The 25,124-nt window shown below is 46.0% G+C and overlaps 1 protein-coding gene and 1 pseudogene across 2 annotated transcripts in view; one reads left to right on the top strand and one right to left on the bottom strand.

Moving 5' to 3' along the window:
- Positions 1-1,553: 1,553 nt before the first annotated feature.
- On the bottom strand, positions 1,554-21,923 carry LOC149348758 (uncharacterized; annotated as a pseudogene). The gene is made up of 3 exons (XR_016292817.1): positions 21,505-21,923; positions 6,308-6,422; positions 1,554-2,454 (listed from the first exon to the last, which is right to left on the bottom strand). The product of XR_016292817.1 is annotated as an uncharacterized LOC149348758 (transcript).
- The window catches only part of LOC149348757 (protein argonaute-2-like), a 19,187-nt gene continuing 15,808 nt past the window's right edge, over positions 21,746-25,124 (top strand). The window contains exon 1 of the mRNA XM_089588325.1: positions 21,746-22,191. Within this exon, the coding sequence (XP_089444451.1) occupies positions 22,125-22,191 (67 nt within the window). The 5' untranslated portion in view covers positions 21,746-22,124. The remainder of the gene's footprint in view (positions 22,192-25,124) is intronic.

Below are 25,124 nucleotides of genomic sequence, written 5' to 3'. Positions count from 1 at the left end.
GCACAAAGAGTTTGAATGGCTTCGCATTCCCATACATAAGCAATCTGAAGTGTCTCTGCCGAATTGTTTTACTTGTGATAATAAAATGTCCGCGCTTCGTTAATCCAATACTACTACTGTATTGTTTCGCACGAAGGAAACTATGGCGGGACGCTTTGGTATATAGGTGATTTTGTCCTTCAATATGCCTTTTTACCCGGCCGCTCTATGCATGCGTGCCCCTCCTCCTCGTGCTCCACTGCAGTTGAAAACAAACAGCTTTTAATGCGCATGCGCATTTCATGTTAGCCACAGCTAGGAGCAAGCGATAGATGGCAGCAGCTGTTAATGATGACTGGTTATCAGTAAAGGCGCGGTAACTCTGTTCGCGGTGGACAGCTCAACTGCGCCGTGAGGGAAGTGGGCTTGAAAGAAGAAAGAGGTGCCGTAGTGGAAGGCTCCGTAATAATTTCAACCGCCTAGGGACCTTTAACGTGCACTGACATCGCACAGCACACGAGCGCCTTTTATTGCGAAAGCAGTACTACTCCCAAGAACGGCCTTTCGCGTAGCGGCGACCACTTGGCACGTTTGACCTTTAGAATGACCCCTGACGTCATACCATGTCTAGTGACGTTATGACGTGACGTCATACCAGGAGCGAGAGACGGGCTACCAACTCAGCTCGTCGGGTAACGGCGGCCGCTTGGCACGGCGCGCCGCGCTCTTCCCACTAGAGGCGCTGCATACGCAGTATAAGACACCTGCTTTCGCAACCTATCAGGCTTAACCAAAGCTAACCCCCCCCCCCCCTTTTTTTTCGTTTCATCCTTTATCGAAATGCCGCCGCGGTGGCTCAGAGGCTATGGTGCTCGGCTGCTGGCCCGAAAGACGCGGGTTCGATCCCGGCCGCGGCGGCTGAATTTCTTTGGAGGAGAAATTTGAGGCCCGTGTACTGTGCGATGTCAGTGCACGTTAAAGAACACCAGGTGGTCGAAATTTCCGGAGCCCTCCACTACGGCGTCTCCATAGCCTTAGTCGCTTTGGGACGTTAAACCCCATAAACCAACCAACCTTTATCGAAATGTACCCGCCACGGTCGGGTTCGAACCCGGGTGCTCCAGCTCAGTAGCTGAGCGCCCTAACCACTGAGCCACCGCAGCGGGTAAAGCACACACTTGCCACTTTGCGCAGTTGGCTCCAAGTGGAACCAGATCGCGCATGCGTCGCCCGAGTGCGTTTGTTTCCAACCAGTTTTCTGGGTAGCGGGTAAATTTTCGTGTACTACAGAGGGCTCCACATCTTATGAAATTGTGGAATTCTAATCTTTTTCTTCGCGTTCTGAAACAAATACTACAGCGCTGCAACCAAGTCAAACTATAAGGCTTTTCCTCTTTCTGCAACATTCTTACAAACTGCAAAGTAAAACCTTGCTGCGGCGTAGAGTTATACGGGTATACGAGGAATCTGCACAATGTGGACTACAAGAGTTGCCTAGAGCGTCATTAAGAGCATGTCGCAGGAGCGGCATGCGGAAGAGCCCTTGTCACCTTTGTGAAAAAAGCAAGATGTACTACGCTTCTGCCACTTTTATTGTTCTTGTATTGGTGGTGTGGACAGAACTTGTGGACGGAAGTAGGCGGAAGTTTGTGGATGGAAGTTGTCCACACAAACGGTCAATCATAAGTTGTATGGTAAATAAAATAAAACATAAAAGTTGATTAAGCAACAGCTGATAACCAACATATATGTAATGAAATTCAAAAAACCAGAAATTGGAGAAATAAAAATAGAAACAACAAAAACAAAAAGAAAAATGACTTCTAAAAAAATAAACAATAAAAAGAATAAACTAAAAAGCAAAAACAAAATGAACGATGAAAAATGGAGGAGAAAGAGAGGAAAGGGAAAGGCTTTCGCATTCCGCTCTTAAGCAGCCTTGAGAGCAATCCTGTAGTTTTTTTCTCTCTTTCATGTCTGCCCTGCAAGTGACGCATCTTCCCTCCCTAGTCTGCAGGTTCCTCCTTCTCCACCTCTACCACTTCCCTGAATCCCTCAGAGCCTTCTTCACCAGCAGGGTGCTAACAACCGTGCACCACCTTTTCGTGTCTCTTGGCATGTGCGCGTTGTCTGAACCCCTGTCCACACTGCGAACAGACGTGGGGCTTTTCTGTGGAGTGGATGATAACGTGTTTGGTCAGGTCACTGTTGAAGCAAAACCTCTTTCCGCAGTCGGGACACACATGCGGAGACGCTTCGTTGCCCGCGTGCCGCTGCCTGCAGTGACGCACCAGACTGGACCGATGGCGGAAGAGCTCGCCACAGTCGGTGCACTTGTGACGCTTCCCTGTTGTGTGGTAGCGAAGGTGCTGGTTGAGAAGCCGCGGCAGTGCGAAGCTCTTCTGGCAGACCTGGCACACGAAGAACTGCTCTCCGGATCCAGTGTGGGTCTTCTCGTGCCTGGCTACAGCCGTTCTGGGTAGATGGGGAAAACAGAAAGAAGCGGGTTGAGGTGTCTGAACATCAATGGTGGTGCAGGAAAGAAAAAAAGTTTATGGCAAGAGCCTTTAATGCCTCATCATTGTCGACAGAAGGCTGTCAGCAAAGGTGTCACACTTTTCGGTTGGTCGAAATGGTTATGACGTCAGAGTGCGCGGATTCGAAGTAATGAGGTCATCCACGGATGTCTGACGCCCCCTTTTGGAGCAGACGAGAACTAATAAAATAGTTGTCGTCCGCTCCGACAGGGGTCGTAAGGCGTCCGTGGGTGACCACATTACCTACCTCATTACTGCGAACAGAGCCATGGATACAACCGAACTCATCAAAGCAGAGAGAGAGTCGTGCTAAAGAAGCAGTCAAAGTGTGTAGTTGTAATGTGTAGTCAAAGTGTGTAGTCAAATAAAGCACTAGTACAGCACAAAAAGTCTCACACTCAATGCCAAACAGTGTGCCAGGAAAGGCTTTCGCCTTGCAGCACTTTCGAGAGCCAAAGTGCCCCCTAAATTTTTTGCTGACGCATTTTTCAAAAACCGCTCCATATACTACTGAGGCTATTTTCTTCTTCATCTGCCTGTTCTTCCAAGCCCACGGTGGTAATACGGATGACCAGTCCTTCTACCAACATGTCCATTGTATGCAGATTATTAGATGTGTGGCCATGAGTAAAATGGATACCTTTAAAAACGTGAGCGCTCTTCTTTGCAATCTAGGTGAGCTCTGCTGCGCGGAAACAGCAGCGTGGCAAAAGTGGGGCTGAAAATCTGCCGTCCAAGCCCTAAAATGCATTTCAGCACTCAAGAGTGTCCCGTATCATGCCGCCTGTTACGGAGGCAAAACGTGAGGCATATGGAAAGTGCCTGGAACAAAACAACAAGACAGTTAAGTATGGGGGATCACTGAAATCCTGCGGCCCTACAGGGGCCATTGAGTGAAAAATGTCATCTACCCGTAGAGAGGTGCGAAGGGATTCATCACAGCTGCTATTGTCAACAAATGTGGATCGCCCATCTGGCTGTACAAGTTTTGTGCTCAAAGGTGGACACAAGGCTGTTCCCGAGAGCAAGAAGTACAAAGTGTTTCAAGTCCTAGGCCGAGAAATATTTCCTGACACCCTTCTGTGCTTATGGTCTTACCTGACCATTAACAATCACTCTGTCAATCCTGAGGTGTCACTATGGTTCTAAAGAATTTCAGCGTACTTGCAGGCCGTCTACGACGTAAATCTAGGAGGGAACCCCCAAAAGCCAAAACTGCGATAGGCAGCTCACAGAATTTATTCAAGAGTTCACACACCCACTACACCACCTTTCACGTAGGACAAGAAGATTACAAGGCTGCCAGATTCCAGAACTACAGATCATGTAAGGTACCAAAATATAAAACCAAAATGTAAAAAGATAAAAAGCAGTGAGAGTAGTTTGGCGTAATTATGGAGGCCAGTTACCCTGTTACCATCACCATCAAAAATATGGTACAAACTTCTCTTTTTGCATCTAGGGTCACAACTATTGCAGCTTCGAAACCGTAAGCGACTAACTACACTGAAGCATATCCAGAGCCAAGCCTTAACCATTATCGTTAAAACTGGTGAGACTGACAACTTGCTTCATAGGACAGGCTTTTTAAAGGCGAAAACAAAAATAGCATGTGGCAGGCGCCCTGATATTGATGACTTCATCTTTACCTTCGCCTTTTCTAGGAAATATTTAACAATGAACGGTTGGCCGGCACAGCCATCTGACTCGGCAATATGGTAAGCCTCTATTATTTCTCGAGTCCCATCATGTGATGTGCAAACTGTGTGCCTGTGTCATTCTTTAACGCTCTGCGATGCTGTGCAAGGCAAATTTTTTTATTTGCATCGAGGGTTGCAATAAATGTCTTTGCTGCTAGTAGGCACTAGTCGTGTACGCATTTCTTAGTGTCTCGTTGTCTTACATGTTATTGTACCCATACAAAATTTTTTGCTTTGTTAACAAGTTGCAATAAAAAAAGTGCGCTATATGCAATATGAAGCGTGCTAAATTTGCTTATAAGAAAGAAATCAGTGCTAGGCACAGTACACACTAAGAAGAAACTGCATGTTCACAATGTACTATCAGCGTCAATTGAAATGCGAACAAGCCAATTGAAACGCGAACAGCACAACTCGCAGATATTATACTAGGGAGGCAAAATACATGAGCAGTTGATTTTCCCATCGAAGCCTAAAAGACTGCTCTTCTGAAATGTTAATAGCCCACGCCTGTATTTCACCTCCAGCCTCTAATATGCTTTATTTTTTGTGCTCGCGTTTCAGGTGTTTTGTTCGCATTTCATTTGACGCTGATAGTACACAGTTGTGTACAAAGTGCCTTCAAAGGTTCGGCAAGCAAAACCTTTTCTTAACAAATAGTTTCCTTTATATGTAAAAACATTTTTGCTGTAATATCTGTAGAATATCTTGCTGTAATTATATCTAAGTATATCTCTTTTTAAGTTTTCTTAATTGAGTCATGCCTCGTTCTTTTCCAGGGCCTAAGCTTTGAAAATACCTTCCCATCATTCGCGTTACACACTGCCAAGCTCAGCACATAAAGTTCTGCAGGAGCTGAGGCCAGCCTCTTAACCAAGTGCATCAACCACAAAGCAACGGGTGCCGCTTTCTCAAGCATTACACAGCTTTTGTAGACACAAAATTCAGAATCAAGTTCCTTGACCACCTCCTTGCTGCCATTGCATCAGAACGCACAATCACGATACTTAAAGGGACACTGAGGAGAAATTGAAGTTGACCTGCATCGACAGAATACCAGATCCTGAATACAAAAACGCCACTCATACTGACAACAAAGCTCTGGTAACGTAGAAAAGAGCAAGAACCAAAATACAGGTATCGCCGCCACAGGCCAAATCGCAAGTACAAGCTTCATGACGTCATAGGACAAAACAGTGTTGCTAGAACCAATAGTTCTAGCAACACTAGGACACGGGAAGCCACGAATCACTGAGGCGCAGCAAATGCATGCGCAAATCTTCTTGACGTCGCCAGATGGCGCCACGTACCCGACAGCTACGCGCGCTCCTGCAGCACCGGGACCAATCAGCGCCGGCTCACAGCGATATGCGGGCTCCCCGTATTCCGCTAGCGGTAACAAGGTACACGGTATGCTAAAGGTGTCTATTTGCGAGAACTTCATTGATGACTTTGAGAACGGGATCCATTGTAACGCTGGCAAAACGCTGGTGCAAACGTAAACGAAGCGACGGCCGCAATAGCCGATAGATGCCTTCAACGTGCGGCCGGCGGTAGCTTTCTTTTCGGCTGCTGCCAGGCCGCACTGCTGGCCGCCAGAAATCACGGAGTCTGCGTTACGTCATGTGCACGTCATGTTTCACGTCACTTACTCCTGTGTCGTCATAGGAGAATCCCAAGTTTGAATCAGAGCGGCGGGAAAAACTTTTTCAACTTCGAATCCAAATTTCTTAGAAATAAATGCATCTTTCGCTGCCGGCCAAGTGGCAACAAAGCCATGAAATGCCGAACTATCGGATTTTGCTATAAAAAAAATATTAATAGAGCTCTCCTCAGTGTCCCTTTAACCCAATGATCCCATTTTCTCCATGCGGCCTTGGCTTCAGCACAGTGTCAGTTTTTTCTTGTGAGCGAATGTAACTTGCACTCGAGAGTGAGATAGCCATTAAATTTGAAAAATTTAAAGCTGGCATACTAGTATCGCTTTTCTTTTGCAGTTTAAACCGATGCACCCAAACCTCTGAATATAACGCCCTGTGCTCTTTACAAAGTGCGGTTTACAATAACAAACAGTCACCGAGTTCGGCTTACGCATTATCGCCGGAGAATGGGCAGTAGTTACAACGATGCAATGCCAGCGACTCCTGGGGGTGTTCGCGCTGCCCGTGGGCATCCTGCAATTGTTGCGTGGAGCTGTTTTCATTCTCTGAGCAAAAAAAAAACAAACAGAATCAAATTTTTATGGGAAATGACTACTCAACAGAGCTTTCAGCACTACGTGTACTCGTAACTATCATTTAGGGATGACTGTAGGGGTGTTTTACTTTCATTTCCTTGTTCCTACTTTCAGCAGCTGCTTGTACGAAGTACCCCAAGTGTGTATTGATACTAGCAATGCCTGCGAGCAGGATAGGTGCTCTTATTAATGACTATTATATCTGTATTTCCATAGACGCAAGACTGCAGGTGGCCACAAAGAGTGGAGCAAATAAACTTTCATCCAGCATTTTATTTCCTGACTCTGCAGAACCACCTTTGCTCGAGTTCACAAAGTTATTAATGACATCTATATCCTACTGCTTCAACACACTATATCATTATCAAACTACGGCAGTTCTAAATAACTCATATTGAAGCACTGCAAAAAAATTCCGCTCACATCACCTCAAGATAACTTATTGCACAAGCGGCTTTGGAACCATGGCTTCAGTGCAATATACGGGACACAGCTAGGAAGACACAAGGGCACTATGCTGCATCTTCTTTGCTGTGTCCTGACATGCCGTAGCTGCGGGCACATCTCATCCAGTTACAAGTGAGCGGCCACAAATAATTTGAACATTTTTGGAACTTGTTACTGGCCACAAAATACTAAATTCTAGCTCACCTTTCTATGTCCCAAAAAATTTAAAACCATAATTATACTTTCCAGGATTACGCATTCATACTTCCCATTCCCATAGTCTCAAACTGATCACATGAAAAACTGCAAAAAAACTGCAATAAACTGCCATGCATTACCACCAACCCCCCCCCCCAGAACACGCATCTCATGAACTGCTGCCAGCTGTACGTCACTTTTGCTATGCTCGCAATAATGTGCGCAAAAAGCACTTCACAAATGTGGAAGTTGGACACACATAGAAGTCAATGATTTAATGACAATATACTACACTTCACAATTTTAACAGTAGAGAGTTATGAACACGCAAACATGATCACCTGAATAGAGTCAGGCTCGTCACAAACGTCATACTTGCATCACAAACCTCATATAAACAAACTCAATGACATCCTGTTAGACAGCATCTCACAACAGCTGGAAATATGTGGGAAAAAGAAAATACTCTTTGTTATCAGCATACATGCCCTTACAGTTCTTTGCTCATACATATGTACTCGTAATATGTACTCATCACCTTGAAAACAACAGAGTACTCTGGTTCACTTACAGCTGCTGCCGTTAGTAGGCATGTAGTCGGTGCTGTAGAGTACATTACATTAGAACTGCTGCCAAAGCGCTCAACGCCAACTAGTACAGTTACAAATGGCAATCTGAGCGTGTTTATCCCTCCCTGGAACAACAGCATAAGCACTGAAAGTGGGGATCTCAACATGAAGGCAGTGTCGGCTAGCATAGCAACTGCAATTACAGGACACAGCACAAAGATGAAAATCATCAAACTAGTGCGCATTCCCTTTTAAGCTGCCGTAGCACCACCATTCTTCCAATTTTGGTCTGGCAACTATTTTGCTGCAGTTGTGGTTTTGAAAACCTTCGCCATTTCCACTTTCAAGTATTAAAGCGACACTCACTACAAATTTAATTTGGCCTATATTAATTGATTACTGCAATGCAATGTCAAAGAGGTTGCTTACACTAAGAATAGAGCTTTAATTTATAGATTTTATTTTATTTTTATTTATGTGCATACTGTAGACCACTGTTAGGCCTATGCAGCTGGAAGTTAGAATAAGCAAAAAAATGAAATGTAAGAGTCACCACCACAGGTCTTTTTCATAAGCAGACTGCGATGATGTCAAGTACTTTGTTCGATCCCGGCCGCGGCGGCTTAATTTCGATGGAGGCGAAATTCTAGAGGCCCGTGTACTGTGCGATGTCAGTGCACGTTAAAGAACCCCAGGTGGTCGAAATTTCCAGAGCCCTTCTCTACGGCATCCTTCATAGCATGAGTCACTTCGGGACATTAAACCCCATAAACCATAAACTTTGTTATTTGGCGAACTTCTAAAGGTAGACCAGACCCCACTCGCAGCAGCAATCATAAGTGTCCGTACAACTACATCAAGCATCATGAGTGAATCAAGCGGTGGAAAATAATTACTAGTGTAAAGCAAACATTAAAACAAATGGCTATACAAACGACAAAAAGTCAACAAGAAGCGAAACTATCAAATTTTACAAAGACAGAAAATTCGACAGAGCTGAACTCAGTGTCCATTAAAACATTTCGGGACCAGAATGGCTCAAAATTTTAGTCTATGATGAAGCCTATGCAATATCAATTTAATAAAATGTGAATTGCATACGCCGCCGTTCAGGACACAAACCGCTGTAGGATTTGACCTGTACAAACAGCCATGGTTCGAGATCAGTGCCGCTGAAGTTTTCATAAGAACAAGGTTGATGCAGCTGCCTGAAATGCCAACAAGTACAGTTGGAGTTAGAAGGGCTATTAACAAAGAGCAAATGCTGCATCTTTTAAGAAATGTTGGCAAGTGGTTAGTTTACTTACAAAATACTGCAATCTTTTGCAATGGGTACTAGCAGGAAGAAAATTTTATTTTTCGCAGAAACAAAACATGTTCTCAGAAAGAAATGCTTCACAAGCACATATGTACAATAGAGTAAAACGCTGTTAATTCAGGTGTCAAAGGAGTGGGTAAAACGTCCTAATTATTCGAATATCAAATGAGCCCTCAAAACTCCAAAAATGTTCGCTTGAGAGAATTTTTTTTCCCCAGAAACCTGGGCAATGGTCACTTCCTTTGAGGATTAAAACTGCACGACAGCAGCGGTTCTTCGCAGTGCCATCATATATTCCTAGATGATTGGGAGTGGTTGGGAGCAGAACCACTCCATAATGGACAAGCTTCTACTTAACACCAAAAAAACTAAATTTGTAGTTTTCGCCTCTAGCAGAAGACAGGGGCCTAAAACATGTGCACTACAGGTCGGAGGAATACCCATTGAAAAGGTGAAAACTTTCAAGTACTTAGGAATAACATTAGATGAATCTCTAAATTGGGCTGAGCACATAGAAACATTATGTAAAAAATTAACCTTTGCATGCGCCACATTAATTAAAGCTAGAAAGCATTTCAGCATTGATACATTGCGTGTGGTCTATTTCAGTATATTCGATTGTCATCTTACATACTGCATCCAGTCATGGGGCTACACTTACTCATCGTACCTCGCACCGCTTATTACTCTCCAGAAAAGAGCATTAAGAATAATAGCGTCAGCACCTTGGCACTCATCATCAGATCCACTCTTCAGAGACCTCAACATCGTGCGTTTTCGTATAATTCGCGATTACAAAACAGCGCTCTTGGTGAGCACTATTATTAAAGCGGATATACCGTACAATTCTTCCATTCTGAAGCTTCCTTCAAGTCACACTAGACACGCTGACAACAATAACCTCAATTTACCCACAACACACAATGTATACGGACGTAGAAGCATAGCACTTGTCAGCGCTAAAGTTTGGAATATCATCCCATTCAGCATTAAGTCCATCTCGAACATTGCACCTGCTCTAAAAAGTACATGCTATCAGAACAATACACCTCCCCTTATTGTTAAATTGATTATTTTTATTGCATTATATTAGTTATATATTTTGTATGTTCAGCCTTGTTCAACTGCCTAGATTTGTAACATGTTTGTAATGGATCCGAAACTAGCCACTGGCTAAGGATCCAGATGCCTCATTCACCGTGAACTTTGTATATTTTTTCTGTGTAATAAACTTGAACTGAAACTTGAATGGTACGAGTCTCCACGGTTGCTTGCAGTGTGCAACGTAGTTGGTTTTTGAGGAATAGAAATGGAGCAGTATCTGTCTCACATCTCGGTGGACACCTGAGCATCGCTGTAAAAAAAGGGATAAAAGAGGGAGTCTGCGAAGAAAAAGAGAAAGAGGTGCCGTAGTGGAGCTCCGGAAAAAATTGGCAGTGGTTTAGCCCTGGTTAAACCTGGATGATTGCGAAAGCAACGAGGAGAGAGAGAGAGAGGCGATGGAGAGCGCGCGGCACGCTAGCTATGCGCCGCTATTGCATATGCGCAACTGGCGAGCGCGGCGGCGGCACCTCTGAGCCACCCGCGCAGCGATGGCGGTGGCGCGCCATCTGTGTGCCGTGTGACGTCACTGCTCCTCGTGCATGCGCAGTATGGCCTTTCGTCCGCTCCGCGAAATGGCTCGGCGACTCGCTTAATGTTGCTTTTGCAACAATAATTTCGACCGCCTGGTCTTCAATGTGCACTGACATCACACAGTACACCGGTGCCTTTCTGCGTTGACATATAGAAGAAAGAAGGGCCTAGGCATAGCTTTTGGTATTGCCATGCGTTCTTGGTTGCCATGCGTATTGCCATGCCATGGTATTGCCATGCGTTCTTGGGCCTAGGCATAGCTTTTGGTGTTGCCATGTGTTCTTGGTTGTCATTGGAGTATATATTGCGTGTTGTTCCCAATAAAGCCTTCAGTTGATAGTCAGCGCCGGTCCTGTTGTACTCTTTTCCGTTGTCCTTTCGTTTAGCGCTGTTTTTTCCAAGAAACATGTACCAACTAGCTCAACTCTCCGTTTTATTGATAGCAGAAGATAGTACGATAAACGAGGCTAAATGTCTTAGAGCGACAGATGGATTATGAGGGATGGAATGCTTCAGAAAAATTTAGAACACCTCAAGTTCTTCGACGTGCACTAGCATCTCGCACTACACGGGTGCCTTATGCTTTTTGTCTCCATTGAAGCATGGTCACTACGGCAGGGATCAAACTCGCATCCTCGACTCAGCAGCCGAGCACTCTAACCACCAAGCCACTGTGGTGATGTCGTATCACAAGGGTACTGCACAGTTCTCTCGGGGACAAAAATTACAGCGGCACAAGTAAAGAAATGAAAAGTGTTCCGGCCTGTGACTGAAAGAGCAAGAACAACAGTCGCTCGTTCACAACATCCAGGAACTTTTCATGAACTAAGGCTATTGTAGTGGGAGATGGTAGAAAATGGCATTAATTTCTCTATCTGTTTATCAGTTCACCCACAGCGCCACTTGTGGCTTACAGTAGGGAGGTTATGGCTATACAAAAGACCCAAAAATTCAGAAAGCAGTCGCAATGACTATGCAAGCACTTAATTGTCAGTAATATTAACAAGAAATGAAGATAAGGCATTCTATTTTCGAACAGTGTGGAATGCTCAGTTCTATTCTAATTTTGTGCACTTAATGCCCACATTTCACACGCTTGGATCCGTAGTGTGGGTGAAAAAGGCACTTTTCTCTCGGAACAGCAACTCATTTGTAGTTTAGAAGAACTTCTTGTTGGGCAAGTTGGTGCATAGCTTTGAAGGAACCAAGTTGCGCTATAAAAAAGACAGCCACAGGAAAAAGCCAAGGAGACAGACAGAGCGCAAAGACAGCAACTAACAACCCTTGATGCGGCAATGAATAAAACAAATCCTCGACATCTACTGAAAAGGCGTAGCCGATATGGTCATGGTCATTGGAGTTGAAGAAGGTTACAACATCAGTCGAGTTCTTTGTAAAAAAGGGGTCTTCAATTTGTAAAGCATTAAGGTGCTTCAGTAAATACTGGCTTATTAAGAACTGCCATGATCCCTTCTCGCTAACAATTGTTCTAAAAGGCATTGACTTCTTGTGCGTTTTTGCAGTGAAGAATACAGACAGCGCTTTTGTTTTGCATGCAGTTATTGAGCTTGCGAGCCTGGACAGTTCAAGGTCTCTACACAAAGCAGCAGCTCTGGTCTTGATCCTTGTAGCGCTGGGTTTCACCCGGACGAAGTTCTTTGCGATGGCTTGGCCCGCCTTCTCGTTGAAATCTTTATCACATAGTACGACAAAGCCTCCGTTCTTGTCTGCCTGAAGCAATCGCAGTTCATTTTGCCTAAAAAACGAGACCACCCTTTTGGTTGGGTCTTTGGCACGCCTGGTAGACGCCCTGTTGAGCGTTTTGGTCAAAGCTTCAACACCTTCCAACAGGCACCTTTCTTGATCTTCTTGGTCAGCCTGGCTTGAAATCCGTCGGTTGATTGCTAGAAGGTCGTGGGCTGGGACTGAAGGCTCAAGACTGTACTTGGGGCCTTTGCTAAGAATTAACAGTTGCGCTCTGTCTGTCTCCTTGGCTTTTTCCTGTGGCTGTCTTTTTTATAGCGCAACTTGGTTCCTTCAACTCATTTGTAATAGACACGAGAAAATTTAAGAAAAATAAGTAGAGATTACATCTCCAGTTAGCCATATCCTGTGTCAGCTGTGGCCTCACTATTCCCGCAAACTTCCCTAATTTCGGTTTGGTTTATGGTTTGGTTTGGTTTATGGGATTTAACGTCCCAAAGCGACTAAGGCTATGAGAGACGCCGTAGTGGAGGGCTCCGGAAATTTCAACCACCTGGGGTTCTTTAACCTGCACTGACATCGCACAGCATACGGGCCTCTGGAATTTCGCCTCCATCGAAATTCGACCGCCGCGGCCGGGATCGAACCCGCGTCTTTTGGGTCAGCAGCTGAGCGCCGTAACCACTGAGCCACCGTGGCGGTGGCTCATCTGCCCAACTGAATATCCACTACACCCCCTGCGCTACACTTTTTACTCTGCTAGGAGCCTATTCTGCTAACCATAAATAACCGTTGGTTATCTCCATGTCACAGAAGAGCTGGTGTCATCTTCACCAAGGGGGCAGGAGGGCCACATAGGTCACATGACCTAGTGATGTCATTACAACCTGCCCGTCGGACTGTGAGCAAACTGCCACGTCATGAGAGGTTGCTCGGGAGGAGCAGCCCGAGTTTGACATGCCCCAGCCAATGCAGGGCAGTGATACATCACTTCATCGCTGCACCACTGCACCAGGAGTGGTACGAGGACTGCCAGGGATCTGTGAACATAAAGTAAAAAATGACCAATTCCGCATATTATGGGCATTAATAAGTAAACACTATCGTGTCATACCCTTAAGGCAAAGCTTAAGCGTCCCCTACAGCTTTTCCCTTCATATTACATGCCTTGGCCGTGCTTACTTCTTTTATGATCTTAGCGACGTATCATTAACTCATGTTTTTTCCCTATCTAGACAGCTTGGTTCATGTCGCTTAAACTTACCCACATCATTTTTCCTTCCACAGCTCATTTTGTTAAACACAATTTTATTTCAGCATCAAACAGCACGAAATTTCATTCATTCCATCGCACTGCACATTGTACCATTTCAAGCAACAAGTGTGGCGGCTCTAGCAACTACAAATTGCACCGCCATGCTGTTGGCTCGTGTTTTGATGTGCTTTGGAGTTATCATGCACCACTAAACTTTACGCTTTTGACAAATATGTCCCTGCGGTAGTCAAGGAAAAATTCTGATGCCATTTCCTTTGAAGACTTTAGCTAGAATACCTCGCAGAACAAAACAGTTCCTCACTCTGTCCTCACTCGCCTTTTTTTCCTTGTGTTTGAATGCAACACCCATACAAGCATCTCATTTCTTGTTACAAGATACATACAGGGTGCTTCACCTAAGACTTTCTGCAATTTTTAAAAATGCGCGCTTTTTCTGGCATAGCATTGTCAGTGGTGTAATACATCATAATGCAGCTAAGACGTGCTAACTAGCAGACTTGTTAACCAATATTTAATAGTTAACTTTTAAACTATTACCATTGGGCTCCTTAATTATTGAGAGGCATGTAGCCCACCATAAGTAATGTCCATATCCGTTTTTAGAATTTCGAGAACGCGATTATCCTCGACGCTGTGGCCCAACAAATTTTGGCTATTTCGACGAGTTAGGTTCACCGGAGAGGTTGCTTTGCCTGCAAGCTTCTCAAACGGCATGTATTTTGGCGCGATGTAGGCCAAATTTGTTGGCCCACAGCGCCGAGGATAATCGCGTTCTCGAAATTCTAAAAATGGATATGGACATTACTTACGGTGGGCTGCATGCCTCTCAATAATTAAGGAGCCCAACGGTAATAGTTTAAAAGTTAACTATTAAATATTGGTTAACAAGCCTGCTAGTTAGCACGTCTTAGTTGAATTATGATGTACTACACCACTGACAATGCTATGCCAGAAAAAGCGCGCATCTAATTCAAATAGCTTATTTTTAAAAATTGCAGAAAGTCTTAGGTGAAACACCCTGTATATTGTCCCCGCTTCCATGCTTTCATGTGGTCAATAAGGGTCATACAAAAAGCAATGGGTTTATCACTGAGCTGACCATCGCAGGTTTTATCACTGAGCTGATCATCGCAGGTTTCTGTCTTCTTACCAGTTACACTGAGTTTATCAGGAAGGAGGTGTGAAGGTGCAATGTGGCTGATGCAGCAGGCGCAGGCAACAAAAGTGCAACAGCAACAATGGCGAGTCAACCTGATGCGCCACCGCAGTGGAAGTTAAGTCAGCGAACGAAGCGGTGTGTCGAACATTAGTGGCGCATACAAAACAGGCACTATCCCTGCAGTGGTTCGGGTCCCAAAACGTCCTTTTAGGACCGGCAGTGTAATAGGAGTTTTTACTGCGAAAGCATTACTTCACGAGGTCTAACTGGCTCACCGAGTTTGTGTGAAGCTTGACCTTGAGAATGACCTTGACCCATGCAGAAATAAAATAAATACTGCCGGGACTGGGTGTCGAACCCATAGCAGCACGAAGAGACCAGATTCATTGGCCACTGCACGAGAGCACTACGCTATCGCCACAGGCGATCACGCCTCACGTTAAACTTATCTCTTAAGCTTATACTCTATAAAACACTTATACGTCCTAAACTAGAACACGCAGCATCAATATGGGACCCTACGCATGATAACCTTGTATATTCCTTGGAACTAGTGCAAAATAATTCCGTTTGCTTCATTCTTTCAAATTACAACCGTACGTCAAGCATCACAGCCATGAAATCTAATGTGTCACTCCCACTGTTACAATCTCGCCGTAAAATTGGTCGCCTAACACTATTTCACAAGCTATATCATCACATTACGCTTCACGACTATTTCATATCACCCCCAGAATACATTTCACGTCGCATCGATCACCGCCACAAGGTTGGCATCCCAACATGCCACACCAAATCTTCTTTTCAGTCTCATCTTCCTCGCACATCTGTGGAATGGAACCGCCTCCCCCCCCCCCCCCCCCCCCCCCCCGATATTGCAGCCATTGCAGATAACAAAACCTTTCACGAAGCAATAGCTAACATTGTTTATTCTGAAAGAAGTTGATCATGTGTTATATGTTTCCACTGTGTTATGTACATTGATTTTATGTTTTTTACGCTTTGTGGATGTTGTTTGTTTTAATCTGGAGAAAATTTATTTTGTACTACCTGTTTTCACTGTATTATATTCATTGTTCTTTATCCCACTTAACCCACTCCCCTCTGTAATGCCTTTGGCCCTGAGGGTACAATAAATAAATAAATAAATAAACTGCAACAGACTCTCACGCTGTGCACTAGACATCGTCGTCTTCATCAACTTCCATCTACAGCGCAAACAGATCAGATCAGCTTAACCTCGATCAGAGCTTAATGCGAGTCTAGTATTGTCGCCAGACATGCCGACAACCCAGCAAAGCAAAACCATGAGTCAACCAGGCTAAACACATGCTTTCGCAAGTCTATTCGGTTGAAGTATGATAAAAGCCTCCTTTTTTTATTTCTTTTTCATTTTTATGTGCCTTGATCTGGTATTGTACCACTGATCTCCCGATCCAAAGGAATCGCCAGCAGAATCACCACCACCATCATTCTCTACACAGAGCTTGGTTTGGCCAAACATAGTGTCCCAATATGATAGGTATTTCTCTGTTATGCTCAAAGGTGTGGCTATTTTCTTAACGTGCAGAGCGACAGCATGCAATAGCTGAACGATACCTTGAATGCACAGTCGACGTAACAGCTTTGCACGCATGAGCAGACACTGCAGGTGTCCAGAGTCGGTTGCCACAATACACGGGATGCGTGTACTGACAAATTTATTGCAGCACTCTATCATCACCCACTCACCACTCATTGATACCAGTGGGTGCAGCATGCACATCCCATCATACCTGAAGGCCTTTCAGATGGCTATTTCATGCCACTCAGCCTAAATAAATGTTTATTTTTTTTCACATACCTCCGTTCCATAACCATTTACTGCTGATTGTACGCACTAATGTCAGCAGTGTGTTTCATGCCCCCATCACAGAGGCACTTGCAAAGGCTGTCGAGTCGAAACCATTTGAGATTCTCAATCGCTATCGAACTTGAAGGAGTTGTGCAGCCGCTACGCTGCAGACTCAATCACCGCCGAGAGACCCCATCACCTCAGACCAAGGCGTTGTGGTGCCACCAACGCTGGCAATAAATTTGCAGGCATGCTACCAATCAACCATCAAGTTTAACCTGAAACGATTAAAAAACTGAATTTTTGTTTGTTACAGTAGTATTAGGTTTGGTTTGGTTTATGGGGTTTAACGTCCCAAAGCGACTGAGGCTATGAGAGACGCCGTAGTGGAGGGCTCCGGAAATTTCAACTACCTGGGGTTCTTTAACGTGCACTGACATCGCACAGTACACGGGCCTCGAATTTCTCCTCCAAAGAAATTCAACCGCCGCGGCCGGGATCGAACCCGCGTCTTTCGGGCCAGCAGCCGAGCACCATAACCGCTGAGCCACCGCGGCGGCCTACAGTAGTATTAATAACTCTGAAATGAACTTCATTGTGTTGGGCAAGCCATAGTAGTATCCGACCAAAGGTGCTCAATGCTGAACCGAAAAAGAAAGGAAAACAAAGTCAAGCAGTAGGCTGACTGATTTGTTGGTAGATTTGGGTCGATCTAGGAGTCAGAAGGAGAACTGAGGCGGTTAAATGACACCTTTTGAGCACTAAAGTACCTTCTGTGCATTTGCCATGCTGTTGTGTCACCCGGCAGCTAGCTGTCAACTTCAAGAGATGGATAGAGCATTTTGTGACTCTGCCACTCCACTCGTGAAACTTTGGCACTTGACTAAAAGAACTGAGAGCTTTACCACGTCCCTTCAGAAGCACCCATATGAGTCAAAGATCTATAAGTGGCCTGTGGAAGTCGCCTCAAAGGCGACCGCAGCCACATTTATTTGAGGGCTGCCGGAGATTAGATAGCAGCGGAGCGGTGGCGGCAGCGCCCAGCTGGGGCCAAGGTCCACGGTGTTCTCTAGCGCGTGCTACCAAAACCTCTTCCTCTTCCACATTTCGCCACTGTCGGCCGCACGGGTCTCTACACGGCTACAGGCCCATTGAGCGCACCTACTTTTAGCCTACATGGCTTTCCTGCATATCATTTCCATTGGACGGCTGGCAAACATGAAAGTTTTTAGTTACAACACGCAAAGACAGTGACACCATTTACCGCAAGCAGCCTAGCAGTAGTTGTGGCGTCGAAGTTCAGTATAGATCCCGAGAGGCATCAAAAAACTGTAATATTATCGCTACTTCTTCATTTATTCTCATTCCGGCTCTTAAGACAGACTGGCCTAAGTGTTATTTTGAATTTGGACAACGAAGCAGCAATTCTACTACAGTATTTTTATGCTTCACGCGACCTGTAATGAACTTGGATGTTACAGCCATCATTCAGCTGTTGAAACCGAAACAGCATGAGGGAAAAAATTCAATTATAAATCATTTATCAGATGTAGGCGAATTTCACAGGGTGAGCCATGTATACCAATGCCTTTCGCATCATTACAGAAAATAAAAACATACATCCAGAAATTTGGTGTCTATACCTCTTCAACCTCATTAACACGTTCAATTCAGCAGTGAACCATGCTGTCAGAATCAGCTGCTGAACAGCAGCAGTCCCCAAGTTATTTGAACATTCCCATGGCTTGCCAGAACTGTAGGCTTCGATCCTCAGTATCGCAGGTAACCACCGGCTTTCCAATGGACACAGGCTTTCCTCTGATCTGATGCTTGGTTTCTTTGGGGCGAAATACTCCGAAAATGGGTCTTTGACCCCACCTTATGTAGGCCAAAACACGTGGTACCATGGCGCTCCTCTCTGGCCAAGTTGCCCTTCAGCCATTATAGGGCAGTGAGGCTGAAGTGAAGTGGGCTTGTATTATATCTAACTGCAGCCTTGTAACAAAGCCAGTGCTTTCACTGAAAACAGCTTTATAAACTAGAAAAAGCAAAAAAATTAAATACAGGTGCCACCATCATCAGCCAATTTTGCAAGTAAACCGGGGGTGTCTGCCCACAAAGCGAGGAATCTCTACACGCAAGGAAACAAATCATTTCGTTTACTGGTCTCTGAAGTTTCATTTCAGTACCTTTTTAATCTGAATGTGTGTAAACTGGCTTTTGTCATGATAATTTTGAAGGAACAGTTGGTGTTTGTGCAGTGTTAGTAACTAAGCTTGTAAAAGAGCAACATAGGTTTCCTAAAGCTACGGCTAAGCAAATAATTTTGTTGTGTTTAATTCAAGAGAATGAAAATAAACAGCACTTAACCAGTTACACCAAAGAGCTTGTAAAGCTTGTTATATCTTTTTCGCCTGGTTTCTTCTGCCTTCTTTCGGTGTGAATAAGAAATATATGCTGGGTGGAATCAACATATCGGGTCATCTTTTGAAGTATCCAACGAGACTTGCATCATAGTGGCATCCCTTTCTCACCAACAATGTCATGACACAGATGTGTAGCAACGCTTGACTTTAACCTTCTCAGGTAGTATTCACAGCATATCTCACACATACTACATAAAGGGACTGCACCTTTAGCTGACCCAAGGCCTGTGACTGGCCCAGATATGAGCCAAATGGTCCAGTCGGTTTCAAGAAAGTGCAATAGCCGAAACTGATCTCGTATGTGACGAGCGTTTCTTAGGCTCAGTGTGGTAACAACATTGCGTACACACCCTTAAAGGTTAATACAGGACGCTCGATAATTCGGGACGCCTGAATTCACTTCGCCCAAAAACTTTGTCACCGCCATTTGTAGCTAACGCAGCTTGGAACACATGGACGCTTTATAGAGATAATGCAAGATATAAGACATGCTTTCCGTTCTCAAAACTGCACCACGATGTGGCAGCAAGAAAGCATGTTTCACTCGCGCAGAGAGAAGTCACCACGCCCACACATAAAAATCGAGATCATACGCAAGGCTTTGAAAGCTTCTACACCTTAATGACAACCATACAGCATTTACAAAAGGCAATGTCTTTTCTGCCGGCGGCTAAGAGAACTACCGGGCTGAAATTCCTTTTCAAATCGGACTGTCACTTTCATGCGTGCTGGAGCGAAGCAAGTCTCCACGAAAGACACTTCGACCTAAAGTCACTGGAACTGAAAGTACCACAGCTGTTTTCTCTTCGCCGCCGCGCCGCCTATTGGCCAGTTGGGATCACGTGGTTAGGCGCCTCCATAGATGGTCCACTCGCTCTAGGAGCCGACGGGGCGCAGTGCTTCCGAGGTGGTTGGACGGCGTGTTTTATGAAGTAGCACGTTCAGTATAGCGTCTGTGTGCGTGTGTGTGTGTCTGTGTGCGCGCCTGCCTGTGCCGCTATCTGAGCGTATGTCTGTGTGCGTGTCTCTGTGCGCGCGCCTGTCTGTGTGCGCGCATGTGTGCTGCGCGCGCGCGTGTGTCTGTGTGCGTACGTGTGTCTGTGCATGTGTGTCTGTCAGTGCGTGCGTCTGCGTGCATATCTGTGTGCGCGCGTGTCTGTGCACCGCGTGTGTCTGTGTATGCGTGTGTCTGCGTGCGTATCTGTGTGCGCGTGTGTCTTTGTGCACCGCGTGTGTCTGTGTGCGTCGTGTGTTTGTGTGAGTGTGACAGCAATAAATGTCTTCGAAGACGTTGCTTTACGAGATTTTTTTTCCCTGCTGGTCATCGATATTGGCTAATGAGGATTAAATAAAAAATAATAAATTGCGCAGTTTAACGTCCCGAAGAGACACGATAGCTATGAAGGGTGCCGAAGTGGAGCGCAGTGGGAGAATTTATGCCACCTGGAGTTATTTAACGCGTATTTACATGGCACTGCGCACGGGACTTTTTGTATTTCGCCTCCATCGAAATACAGCCACAGCGCGCCCGCATGCTATCTGGCTATCTGGCCGCACAGTTAGAGCTTTGGACCCGTCGTCGACCTTGGGGTCGCCCAACTACCTCCCACAATCCTCCGACCGGCGACTGACCACACGGAGGGAAGAACAGGAGGCAGGAAACAGCAAGCGCACAGGGAACGTTTTATACGCATCAGACTTCCAAGTGAGCCGATTTACTAAACGTTTTGCTATATACCGCTCGTATGTACGCAGCCTGCCGGCTTTAAAGTCTTCCGGGCCCCGAAAACATGCATTTGCGAGCCTCTCACGGAAGCAAAATAGGACAAGCCTGCTTCTTACGTTGTTAGCTCACACCCGTAGGATAAAGAATATGAGCGGCTGCGCAGCTGTCGTGCGACGCTTTCAAGGTTTTCGAAACCCTCACCTCATCTAAGGTATCAATCATGAATACTTTCATTGATTAATTTTCGCGCAAACCGATGAGCAAGGCGGCCGTAAGGGAGACCTTCTTCGCCTAGCAGACGACGCGCTCGCCGCGCTGGACCACCTCTGGCAACAACACCCCAATGTTGCCCGCGCGCCGCCCGCTGGTTGCGGTACTTTCAGAGTTCCAGTGACTTTACTTCGACCTGGCGATCAGCGCCGCCGCTTCACAGCGATCGGTATCGTTCAGCTACTGCACACCAAGCGGTCGCACTGCGCTTCTAAAAATGACCACACTTCCAAGTACAACTAAATGCATCGCACGTTTACGGCGACGCGGTAGTAATTTTTGGCAAAACTCAATGCCGTGCGCACAGAGCTTAGATTCCTACTTACTACCCGATGTCCTCCGTGTGAACACCATTAATTGCCTCCCGCGGCTGCTACGAAATCCAATTCGCACCTTAAGCTTGGATAATGTAAACATATCGTAGACCATGAGGCCACGTCGGTGAGTACCAGTTGATTGTAATAACAGCGGATGAGCGTAGCGGACTCACTGCGTAAAAGAAAATGCTGTGCTCGCACAGGCGTTGCAGTAAAGCACCAGAAAACACGCACACGCGCGCACACGCACATGCATACCGCGCGCGCACACACACACACACAACACACACGCATTGCTTCAACCACAAGTAAAGCTAAGAACAAAGCTATGAACCAAGCACGTATTCAGCATTCATGCGCGTTCTCTCGTCCCTTCACAATACAGCACAGCAGACACTGCACTTAACAAAAAAAAATGCTCCTGTAGGCTATGGATTGCTTAGGCTTGGCTTTCAACGCTTTCGATCACTTGGTTGCATTGAGTTAATAACGAATTGAGCGATTGTGCGGCGCGTCGTACGTTCGAAACAGGATTTTTCGCCGCGGCGGCAGAAATCGCGAGCGTTTTCAGTCTTATCGCGCTTATCGCGGTAGCTAGGCTGGAAACGCTGATTGGTCGATGGGCTGAGAGCCTCTGTGACGTTTCTTGGGCCCTCAAGAGGATGCTTCGCCGCAGTGCTACGGATGCGACCTCAGAGCGCGCGAGGAATCGCTAGCCGCACCGTGCGCGCTGCCTTCCTCATTAGTGCACCTACTGCTATTTGAAACGTCGAGTGCCGACCACGCGCTGTCTATGGCGTCTGGTGGTGGCGGAGCAGGTCGCGCCCGAGGTCGTGCGCGCGGAAGAGGACGCAGAAGAGGTGAGCACATACTGCACAAATTTTCGAACGTCATATGCGAGTTGACTTTAAAGTGTGTACTACAACGGACAAGTGACGCTGAGGCTGCGCCGACGTTGCAGCCAAGTTTTTTGTGGTTGTGCGCGTGTGAGCAGGTAGGTTTGAAAGCCTGCAACGTATCTATTTGAGGAGACTTAAATTAATGCGCGGCAGAGGCCTTGCAATCACGACAGGACGAATCCGAAACTATATGGCGGCCCACTGGTGGTAATGGCGGCCGCCTGTTTCCTTCCAGTCTGCTTACGTGAGAGTGCGCGAGACAAATGTTGTACACTCGTTTTCATACCCCTCACGTTCTTTGCGCCGCGGCCTGTCGCCATTCGTAGGCAATATTAACCGTAGGCAGCGTTTAATTTAAAGATGGACTGAAAGGGATTCTCAGTAAAGTTGCCGCATGCCTATGTTTGTTAGAGGACGCCGCTGCAATATTCTATAGAAATAAATTTTTAATGCGTTTTTTTGGAAGCTTCTGTTGTAAAAATCTGAATTTCCGCATCTTCGCGCCTTCTCTTCTCTCGTCAATTTGCGCACAGAAATGTTGGCGCACCCCCGCCGGTTGCCGACGCGCGCGGGAATTCCCCCGAGGGGGTTACCTTTCTGACCCGCCGAAGTGGCCGGCCGCTGCCACCTCGGCCGTGCGGGTAAGGCACTGCGTGGGCCATAATTATTGGCCCGGCCCGGCCTGCCAAGTATGTGGGCATGCTCAGGCCCGAAACAACATGAGCTATAGACGCTCTGCAGAAGCGCTAATATTCTTATTACTATGCATTTTAGGGGGGGGGAGTGGGTACTTTGTAGAACAGATGTGCAAAATTCTAAAGTTTCTTGTTCTGATTGAGTGTAAAATTAAATTTTGAGGAAAGGAAATGGCGCGCAGTAATTTTCTCACATATCTAGGTGGACACCAGAACCGTAAAGGAAGGGAGGAAGGTGGGAGTTAAGAGAGAAAGAGGCGCTGTAGTGGGGTGAGGCCTCCACTCCAGAATAATTTTGAGGAACCAACTCAATCACCTGGGGATGTCAGCGCACACGTTAAAGATCCAGTTGTGTTGGTCCTTTTGGATTCTTTTTTTTTTTTCAGAAGAAAGTGTCTTGAATAGACATAATACCAAATTGCTGAAAATAACCTACTGAAGCCTGTTTCCAGCGCCTCATAGTTTCAGGTTTGCAAGCATATGTCAAACAGGGGAGGAGGTGGTGTAGGGAGCGCAGCTTCGGCCGCTTATCTGTTTTTTCAGCAGGTCCGCCGAAGCGGACGCGATTGTTGCTGCGCGTGTCTTTTCTTTACTTTTTCTCTTTCCTCTGATCTTTTAACTCTCCTCTATATGTCAAACAGCCTATAACTTTGCAACCGGTTCCCCACGACACACCAGAAGTCAAGCGAGACCATAAGGCAGAGAGTTGTACACTGTAGTGGAAGCCTCTTCTTCCACTGTCGCTTGTCTCTTACCGTCTAGCAACAACAAAATGCAGGAATAAAAATTGGGCTCGGATATAGTACATAACAGTTTGGTTTAGGTTTAGGAGGTTTAACGTCCCAAAGCGACTGAGGAGACGCCATAGTGGAGGGCTCCGGAAATTTCGACCACCTGGGGTTCTTTAACGCGCACTGACATCGCACAGTACACGGGCCTCTTGAATTAAATAAATTGGTTTTTGAGGAAAGGAAATGACGCATGTATCTGTCACAGCGAACACCTGAACCGGTGTAAGGGAAGGGAGGAAGGTGGAAGTGAAAGAAGGAAGAAAGAGAGAGGTGCCGTAGTGGAGGTCTCTGGAATAATTTCGACCACCTGGGGATCTTTAACGTGCACTGACATTGCACAGTACACGGGCCTCTTGAATTAAATAAATTGGTTTTTGAGGAAAGGAAATGACGCATGTATCTGTCACAGCGAACACGCATAAGGGAAGGGAGGAAGGCGGGAGTGAAAGAAGGAAGAAAGAGAGAGGTGCCGTAGTGGAGGTCTCCGGAATAATTTCGACCACCTGGGGATCTTTAACGCGCACTGACATCCCACAGTACACGGGCCTCTTGAATTAAATAAATTGGTTTTTGAGGAAAGGAAATGACGCATGTATCTGTCACAGCGAACACCTGAACCAGCGTAAGGGAAGGGAGGAAGGTGGGAGTGAAAGAAGGAAGAAAGAGAGAGGTGCCGTAGTGGAGGTCTCTGGAATAATTTCGACCACCTGGGGATCTTTAACGTGCACTGACATCACAGTACACGGGCCTCTTGAATTAAATAAATTGGTTTTTGAGGAAAGGAAATGACGCATGTATCTTTCACAGCGAACACCTGAACCGGCGTAAGGGAAGGGAGGAAGGTGGGAGTGAAAGAAGGAAGAAATAGAGAGGTGCCGTAGTGGAGGTCACCGGAATAATTTCGACCACCTGGGGATCTTAACGCGCACTGACATCGCACAGTACAGTACACAGCCTCTTGAAATAAATAAATTGGTTTTTGAGGAAAGGAAATGACGCATGTATCTGTCACAGCGAACACCTGAACCGGCGTAAGGGAAGGGAGGAAGGTGGGAGTGAAAGAAGGAAGAAAGAGAGAGGTGCCGTAGTGGAGGTCTCCGGAATAATTTTGGACCACCTGGGGATCTTTAACGCGCACTGACATCGCACAGTACACGGGCCTCTTGAATTAAATAAATTGGTTTTTGAGGAAAGGAAATGAACCGGCGTAAGGGAAGGGAGGAAGGTGGGAGTGAAAGAACGAAGAAAGAGAGAGGTGCCATAGTGGAGGGCTCCGGAATAATTTCGACCACCTGGGGATCTTTAACGTGTACTGACATCCCACAGCACATGCGCGCCTCTTGCGTTTCGCCTCCATCGAAACGCGGCCGTCGCGGTTGGGTTCGAACCCAGGCATTCCGGCTTCGTC

Source organism: Amblyomma mixtum, chromosome 4, assembly GCF_055824585.1.
Source record: "Amblyomma mixtum isolate Tamu chromosome 4, ASM5582458v1, whole genome shotgun sequence".
NCBI lineage: Eukaryota > Metazoa > Arthropoda > Arachnida > Ixodida > Ixodidae > Amblyomma > Amblyomma mixtum.
Note: the sequence above shows the minus strand (reverse complement) of the source record. Positions and strands in the feature narration are given on the sequence as shown.